This window comes from Chanos chanos, chromosome 3 (assembly GCF_902362185.1).
Source record: "Chanos chanos chromosome 3, fChaCha1.1, whole genome shotgun sequence".
Taxonomy (NCBI): domain Eukaryota; kingdom Metazoa; phylum Chordata; class Actinopteri; order Gonorynchiformes; family Chanidae; genus Chanos; species Chanos chanos.
Window position 1 is genome coordinate 20,855,768 of NC_044497.1, and position 9,440 is coordinate 20,865,207.

Consider the following 9,440-nt stretch of genomic DNA (forward strand, 5'->3'; position numbering starts at 1 on the left):
AGAGCTGGATATCAAGATGGTACATTGACTGAGTAATCTAAATATAAACATGTGAGTGACTTACTGAATCTTTCTGAAAGTGATATTTAAATTGGTGAGAGAGGGTTGATAAAGAAATCAATGACTAAGTGCATTTACACATCTCAGTATGTGCATGCATGCTCAGCATACATCAGCCATGATTCAGAGGAGGGAAACATGAATGGGACCCTACAGAAAGAGCTTTCTGAAGCCAAAGACGTAGAGAGCCTGAGACTGTAGCTTGGTCACAGGTATTCACATTCCACTCTACATAAGAAATATCAGGACCTCAATTTTACAACCAAGTTAAAAAACTGTCTCTAAAAAGTGTCTCTCTCACTGCTCTCATTTTCCAACATACTAGTGAGGTGGATGTCCCCTTGTGACCATGGATTCGTCCTCCAAAATTATTTCACTTTCTCAGAGATTCTCTTAGAATGAATGTATTACAGAAAGATGGGAGACAGATGAGCGACTGGAGGGTTAATGGCGCTGTACCAGCGGCAGTGTAGTCTGCAGGGCCCTGCAGGTGACTCAGGCTGGAACCAGAACCAGTGCTGTGTAGCTGAAACTTATTATCCATGTTTAACCTTGCAGAGGACAGACTATTGATGAAATGGTCCACAGAGCTGAGGAAATCCTGGACCTGGACACTCCTCTGGCCCTCTCTCACCGCTCCCCAGTCCTACACACACACACACGCGCGCGCGCACGCACACACACACACGCACGCACACGCACACATGCACACACACATCCCTGAATAAGCCTGATATAACTTCACATTAAGTTATGAGGATGGTTCAGAATTTTTTGTCACAGTTAGATAGGGATAAAATGTCTGTAATGTCTGTCTACCTCTTGTGACCTGAGAGCTGGTAACATGACTCTGGAGAAAAGGTTCTCCAAACTGGACAAGATGTTCCCGTCGGAGCAGTCAAGCATTCCGAAATTCACCTCCTGCAACACAGTGAGCAGACCACAGAACAATGGTTTGACTGGGTCTGTTATCTTCTCCATGGCACCATGAGGCTCCACTGACCTGGGAGATGTTTGCTGTCGTTATGGCCTTCTCTGTACTTCGTAGAAAAAACAAACACCTTCCCAGGAGTCCCTGTGACACAAGGTCAGAGAACAAAGACACAATACTGTTACTTAGCAACAAAGAAATGATATTCTCCTGCATGAAGCACAAAAAAACATGACTAATGCTGAATATAACACTATTGCACCTATTGTATAGTTGCCAAGATGTTTTTTTGTTGTTCTTTTTTTACTGTTGTTGTTACAGAGTAAATGGGAAGATTACCTCATCTGAACACATTATTAGGTACTCAAGCACCGTCACTCAACCACACCAAGGGTGTTGGCTCTGAATTATACTGTAATTGTGGCTAAGCTAGCATAATTACAGCTAAGCTTAACATTTCAAATACAGCTATATCCTTCTCAGAGGAGTTTCAATAGGAGTCCAGTATGACTTTAGAATTGCAGGTGTTTGATAAACCTCAGCTTTTATTTTTAATGTCTTTCAAGTAAGAGTAAGGTGCGGAATGCGTGTCAGTGTCACAAGAACTATTCAGGAACTCAAAAATAAACCAGCACATGACACACAACTGAGAGCTGTATCTTCAGAGCTGTTCTTTTGTTTTACGTTACTGTAAAATAGAGAGGTACCTCTGCAGTACCCGTGGTGATGAAAAGCTTTTTTGGCCCACAGACTGAATTGACTACATCAGTCCAGGAATGAGGGCTCCAGTGAGTCTGAAAGAGAACACGAGGAAAAAAGACAACATTTCTGTTTTACAAAACTGTCTGTTTCATGAAAGTAGGTCTTGATTTTAGGAAGGGCACATTACCGACTGCACTGCCTGGTAGAAGAAAAGCAGTTTCTTGGACCCATGTGCTGAGAAGAATTCCTCGATCATGTGGAACTGTGATAATGACAGTTTATAATGACACTTGATAATGACAGTTTATAACGACAGTTTATAATGACAGTGGATAACGACAGTTAGTAATTCAGTTTCACAGTTCAGAAAATAACTCTAGGGACCAAAGCTTATTAATGTTCATTAACTACATATTCCATGTACCCGGCACTATGGTAGCTTCAACAGATATTTAAGGACGTGAGCCACACAATTTTAGAGGCCAGGAAAAACGTCCCCAACCTATAAGACACGACCCATACCAATGCAAGAACGACAGGTCCTTTAGAAACACCACATCCTAAATCAAGCAGGAGAGTCAGGGTCAAAGGGTCTATTCCTTTCACATGAATCGTGCGTTCATGAGTTGTGTTCCTTTAATGTGTTGTTTATTGCCCAATAACATTTCCATTTTAAATGGCTCAAAAGAACCTGTTAACCCACTGTTATTAGCCTTGTTTACTTACTTTGCTTACATTCATACAATTAAGCTGAGAAACTATATATGTATATGTATGTTTAAGTATATATAGGAGAGTACAGCCTGCTTCTATACTGCAAGAGCAGCGAGTATTTTAGGGCTGAACGATTAATCGCTTTCAAATCGAAATCCCGATTTGAAGCAATGCAATTAGTAGATCGCAAAGACTGCAATTTAGGATATACGTTATGTATACGTTAGGATATACGTCTGACCTACGGTTCCTCAGAATACTGCAGAAAATTCCATAAAATTCAATGGGCAATCCTAACCTTCGGAGGTCCGACATTTCTTGATAATGACATCTGAAAAAAAAGAATGACCTCTTCCATTGGCAACGGGTTTTGTAGCTCTGATTCACCTCTTTATATCATTCCGCAAGTAGTCCATTCACTTATCGTAACGGAAATAAAGAACCTATCTGCAACAAGTTGACGAGTCTGCAGGTAGCCATTTATCATAGAACATTGAACAATCGAACATGTAATGGATAATGTATAGTCCGCCGGTCATTATCGAAAAATAGATCCCGACAAGATCCCGCTTATTATACGGTTACTTGCAAAAATTATGAAATAAACTTCACACAATGTTTAATTCTAATGATTTTATTGCCGTTTCGGCTTCCGCTGAGAAAATAGTCCCTCTAGCAAACAGAACTTGTAAGTTGTAAGTGTTGCATAGCAACATGTAAAAAATGTAATAAATACAGGTTTGAACAATTCCATATCTTTATCATCTTTGCATTAGAATATAGAGCAGTTAATATTTTGATGGTATTTAATGTGGTAATGCTCTATCACATGTTTTAAATCTATTACACAGTGAATATTGAACTGGAGCTTGACTTTAAAAAATTATATCGCAAATCAAATCAAAATCGCAATATATGTCAGAAAATTGGATATTTTCCCCAAATCGTTCAGCCCTAGAGTATTTCATCTGAGACTACTGTGTCGATGTGTGTATGACTGTGCTGTTGACGAAAAGCTCCACAGTAACTGGGCAGTGGATTTGTTTAGGGTTGTGGCCGCTCTGACTGCGTGTGTCTGCTTAGTAAGAGGTTTGAGTTTGGAGTCATTGTTCCCATGACTATTTCTGTGTACTGTGTTACAGTCATTATGGTGACTGTGGAAGCATTCTTTTCCTGAGATACATGCACTGACACTTCACCAATTTCACAATATTCTCACAATATCTCCCACAAATCTTTAATATGTGATTGTGATGTGTTCATGCTCACTTTATCATCTGTGATGAGGGCTTCTTCCACCTCAGCTGATCCCAGATTAACAGCATCAACAAGTTTACTGATCACGTATTTATGCCGGCCGTCAAGTGAAGCCCGGCGTTCATCCTTCAGTGCTTTAGTGTGTTTGATCATCTCTTTCCTGGCTTCATTAGAGAGCACCACAGAACGTTTACCAGAAACCTGCAGCAAACAGAGGAAAATGATGAACAACAACTATTACATCTCTAGCAAGTTTAAAAAGAAACACAGGTAGGACAGAGAATTATAAAGTAAACACTACAAAATAAACAACACAAAATTGGTCATAGACTTCAGAGTGAGATACATTGTTTCTGATGACTTCAGCTGTGTTGTCATGGAGCCAAAAATCAGACATACAAGGGGAGATTTCTGCAGAAGGCTGAATACACCCTAGCACACAGACCTGTCAAAGACATGGTTTATTTGGTCAGTACGTCAGCAGTGTGAACTTACAGAGGTGTTTACTGTGGGAGAAGGTATGGCAGAAGACACAGTGTGATTAGTGCCTTTGACCTTTTGACCTCCTATTCGTCTGTGCCCAGTCACATCTGTCAGTCAAAAAGACATCATAAGATAGTCCATATACTGTGACTGAGATAACACTGTATGGCTTTGCAGTCAGACCTGTATTTTGAGGTCAGCTTACATTTTTATACAATTACAGAGATACTTTCTACTTGTGCATTGTGTGGAAAACGTGCACTTATTCCAAAGCGGTTACAAAATGACTTTACTTTCCTGTGATTTTCTGCTAAATGTACTGATGCACTGATGCAAAATAGGAAGGGCATGACTTGAATGTTTTAAAGACTTTTTCAGTCGTTAAGATGAGTGGCACAGAGAAGACTAATTCATGCTTAATTTGGTTTACATACAAACGCTGCCCGTAAGACACACAGGGAATTTTTGTAAGCGCTTTTTGACCTGATGAAGGTAAACATTTCTGCACTACACAGAGTAACAGTGTAAAATTACATTACCTTCTAATTTACATTCACAAATTATATGTAACTGATGTTTATATTAGCAGTTAATGAATCTACATTGACAAAAATTTTAAAGCTATGACATACACTGATAACACACAGCTTCAAATCTAAACAGCAACGAATAGAAAAAAAAAAACGTACAACATGGTTTATGTTCAAAAACAAACAAAGTATATGCCACATACCACTCTGCATGCTGGCAACAAGAGGTTCGGTCTCGTGTAGTTCCAGGTCTGGGGACAGATCAGGTTTTCCATGGCCGTTGCTCAGTGTTTCCTCCATGGCAGCTGGGTTTCGGTCTGATTCCTCTGGTTGAGAAATGGGACTCCTCTTGTGAGTTAACTCTGAATCCATACCTCCACGATCTATGTCTGCCTCTGGGGAAAGATCTGATCTCTCTTCCCCCACATTACTGCTCTTCACAGGGACCTTACCTACATGTTCTTCCCCTTGGTGCTTACCCTCACTGTCTGACATCTTTACTCCGTAGCTGTCTCACAGCCTCCACTGAAACCTCTGACAAATCCCAAAGAGCTTCCAACCAGCACAAAGTTAGTGGTTAACTGCAAGGTGATCGTATATGTTTAATGTAATGTAGTCATGTAATTAATGTAATTAATGAAAATATTCTTCAGAAATGATTAAACATGTAAGGCTGGTCTGTCAGACTCACATTATAATAATGCACGTGTATCCTAGGATGATTTCAAACTCCCAAGCACAATTGCTTATAAAATATTGACAAGCATGGCTAGATAAGTAATATATTGTCAGTAGACACAAAGACATGTTTCAAAACCCTCCTGAATAAAATTGTTGTTTACATAGCCGAATTCCTACAGTTGTCATAGCTTTCCATAAATAAGTAAAATTATGCACCCTCAGACACCAATATAAACTCTGACATTGCATTTAAAATAGAAACAAACATACCTGCAGTGCTTCCCAAGTTCTCCAGCCTCTGCTCAAGAGCAAAAAGCAACAGTCTTTTCACAGACTGATGTCTAAAGGGAAAGTTTGAATGTTGCCATAGAAACCTTTTAACTCTGTGAACCTTTGCCTGGTCAAGCAAATCAAGCAAAAACAATAGAAGAATGAGATGTCAAAATGGAGCCCCTCCCTTTGGACTTCTGTCATTATTTTTAAGGTTCCTCGCATTTGAAAACATGTTGTAGAGCTGAAAGTTTGTTTCTGTGCTGAAATAATATGCATATCCTCCATAATGAAGACACACAGTCCTGCTGAGTTTACCTGTCCATACAGGCTGTATGTGTAGTGCTTTTAGTCTCCCAGCAGAACAGAAGAGAAATCCTGACTGTTTGTATAAGCAGCAGCATTCCATCCAGGGCCCACACATGATAACATCACACTTAAATTAATCACCAGGGTTTTTGGCTTTGTTTTGTTTTGCGATTTGTTTGATGATCATATTGATGTTTGATATAGCTTATTGAGTCAACAGAGTGAGAGAGGCCGAAAAATATGCCAACACATGGTTGACCAGGTCACTGTTCTGTTGTTTAAAACCCCTGAGTTATTTATTACCATGACAACAGAATAAGGTTGCCTGGGAACAGAGGGCTGTGATTTCAGTTAAGCTCTATTCTGAAAACATGACCAAATAGTGAAAACATAAGGACTACTTTAAGAGTCACAGAGCAGTGACACAGAGGCCTGGGAATCATAACTAATAACTAAACCATAACTAATCACTAAACAACACCCTCAAAGCAATAGGACTATACGCTAATCAACAGAATGACACCATTCACTGAACAACATCAACTACAGAATGACAAAATCCGCTGAACAACATCAACTACAGAATGACAAAATCCACTGAACAACATCCATTACAGAATGACACAGAATGATACAGAATGTTAGTTCTCATAAAGGCAATGTGTGCCTTGTGTACCCTCTGATTGTCTACTGCGTATCATGCTTGATTAGCTAATTAACTGACTGCAGGCAATGTTATCTCCCTCCCTGGAGTGTGTCAAAGTTTATGAAGTAGCCTGTGCAGTAACACAGCACTGTCACAAGATAACCGCCATTATCTCTAATGACAGTACACTTTACCCCAGCAGACATTCCCAATCTGCTTATTCACTCTTTATATTCTCTGTGTCTCTGACAGTCCTCAAATTGTCTCTGACATCTTTATATTGTCTGTGACAGTCTTTATATTGTCCAGGTCTCTGACAGTCCTCAAATTGTCTCTGACCTTTATATTGTCCAGGTCTCTGACAGTCCTCAAATTGTCTCTGACAGTCTTTATATTGTCCAGGTCTCTGACAGTCCTCAAATTGGGTGGGTGGGGTGATACATTTGTCTCACTTGAATCTGTTAACATGATAATTCACTGCCTTTTAACATATGTACTGTAAGCAGGATGACTTCGTTTGTCTGAATGGAAGATGAAAGGCATGTCCAGCGGACAGGACCATGTGACTCCTGGTTCCCAGAGCTTTGACTCGTGTGTGTGTTTCCAGATGATTTTCGCAGGTAGTTTGCTACACTGAATGTCTGAGATGGGGGTCTCTAACTGAGAGCTTTTCGGTGCCTTGGACGTCTGGGGGCTGAACCAGGTTCCCATGTACAGAAGTTGTTTAGCGCCCTCTTCTGGGTGAACAATATACCTGCGCTTGGAGCTTTCATTTATTCAATACCAAAGAAGGTAGGCTCTGTCTGGAAACAGAGCAGATAGGCCATTATAAGATAGGCTGCCAGCAGCTGTCTATATGCTATGAAAACTTGGCCAAAGCAGCCCAGTCATGTCTAGATGCATATACGATAACATGATATGTTTCTGCAAAAACAGTCAGTTGTGTATGAACATCATGTTTGCATATTATGGTAGCTGTAGGCAAACTCCAGTGTTTGTTGGTCAGGAGCTGATGGAGGCTGGACAGATGTTTGTGTAATTTCAATCTTGTACTGTGGCGTGATAGACTTTTTTTGATTTGTGAAGGAGGAGCCCCAACTGACTGACAGTTAATTACTGTCATGAGGAATTACTGTGTATAATGCAGGAATTTAAAATAAAGAGCTGACCTTGTTTTTTGTTGGGGGGGGGGGGGGTGCAGATGACTACTTTGTTTAAATGCTATTTCAAATATTTCTAGGTTCTGGGCCAGCAGTCTAAGACAGTGCATTATGTGTGTGAGGTTCTTAGAGTGCCTACTTGGCCATTCCCATGACCCCATTCCTTATTCCCCATTTTTAGCGATTTCTATCGCTGCTACACAAGACAAAAATGTGTTTAAAAATTAAACTTTCAGGCCTCAGAGTGCTTTAAAGGTTTTCTGTCAACAAGGACTCCTTAAAGCTGATGACAAGGAGGTGGCTTTACTTTCTCTATTACCCCCACCCCCGGGATTTACACCGGGGAAACATGTTCTGCGTAGACAATGAATTCAAAATGTGAAGCATGTTTGAAAAGTAGTGTGGTCTGTTAAATGAAACTGAGCAGCACACAGTTTCCTCTTTAGTTACAGTTTCCTATAACTGTATAGTTATAGTAACCATATAGAATAGCTCATTTTTCCTCTCCAACACCAAAACTCCCATGACCTAGTCTACAACTGGAGCGCCACGGTCTTTTAATGATACATCTTGTACATCATCATCGTCAGAGGAAATGAAGACAAACCTAAGAGAAGCCATTTAGGCCAAAATTGAATATTTCACTCGCACATACATACATACTTCACTCGCACATACATATATACTTCCAAAATTGAATATTTCACTTGCACATACATACATACATACTTCACTCGCACATACATATATAACTCCAAAATTGAATCTTCACTCGCACATACATATATTCTTCACTCGCACATACATACATACTTCACTTGCACATACATACATACTCCACTTGCACATACATACTTCACTCGAACATACATACATACTCCACACGCACATCAAGCTTACTTCAGAAAGGTTTCATAGACATGATTGAGAAATCTGTCAGTAACGATCATTCTCACGTAGCATTCGTTGATAATGGCTTCTGACTGAGATTTTCTTCTTAAAAATATAGAAAATCATGGCAAAGTAATTGTTATAATTTGTATTATATTCTTAAAGATACATAACGCATAAAAAACAGGTCACTCAAGATATTTCATCTCCCAGAATTTCACATTACACAGTGTGCTGTGGTGTGCACCTACTGTCCGGACAGGTGCTTGAATTTGCTTTGTAAATTACTAATAAAAACTTTTGTTTTGTTTTGTTTTGATTTGGATTGTTTGTTTTGTTATGTATTGTTGACCAGTTACATAATTAAAAGTATTTGTGAGACTTTTGATAAAACACGGTGATAAATGCATAAGGTACAAAAAAGCAACTGTGATCTTTTTACTGTCCGTGTCTTCTATTCTCTTCTCCTTCACCCAACTGCATTTAACACCACAATGACTCGCAAACCTTTATTCATGTTTATTTGACGTTTGCGCTAGTACTTGTAGGACTACGTAGTAATCAAGGCTTACGGATGGTGCGTTCAGTTACAGCAGGAAAGCTTGACAAGTGCCTAATTCCTAGCTGCCACTGCGTTCCTCCTTCTGAGGTACGTCATAGTTGGAGTAGCGCACACCTCCGACCGGCTGTAAAGTTCGAGCGCCTCAGACTCAACAGCGAACACCAAAGTTCCTGCGTCGAGTTCCTAAAACGGCAACTGTAGATTGGTTTTACTAGCTCGTTCTCACGCATCGGGAACCGACGAA

General features: G+C 39.9%; 1 protein-coding gene across 1 annotated transcript in view; it reads right to left on the reverse strand.

Annotated features, from left to right (window-relative positions):
- Nucleotides 1-5,172, reverse strand: part of dnah5l (dynein, axonemal, heavy chain 5 like) — a 54,683-nt gene extending 49,511 nt beyond the window's left edge. The window contains 8 exon segments of the mRNA XM_030767645.1: nucleotides 520-706; nucleotides 880-981; nucleotides 1,064-1,135; nucleotides 1,699-1,785; nucleotides 1,890-1,955; nucleotides 3,677-3,865; nucleotides 4,160-4,254; nucleotides 4,881-5,172. Of these exon segments, the coding sequence (XP_030623505.1) occupies nucleotides 520-706; nucleotides 880-981; nucleotides 1,064-1,135; nucleotides 1,699-1,785; nucleotides 1,890-1,955; nucleotides 3,677-3,865; nucleotides 4,160-4,254; nucleotides 4,881-5,172 (1,090 nt within the window).
- Nucleotides 5,173-9,440: the final 4,268 nt, after the last annotated feature.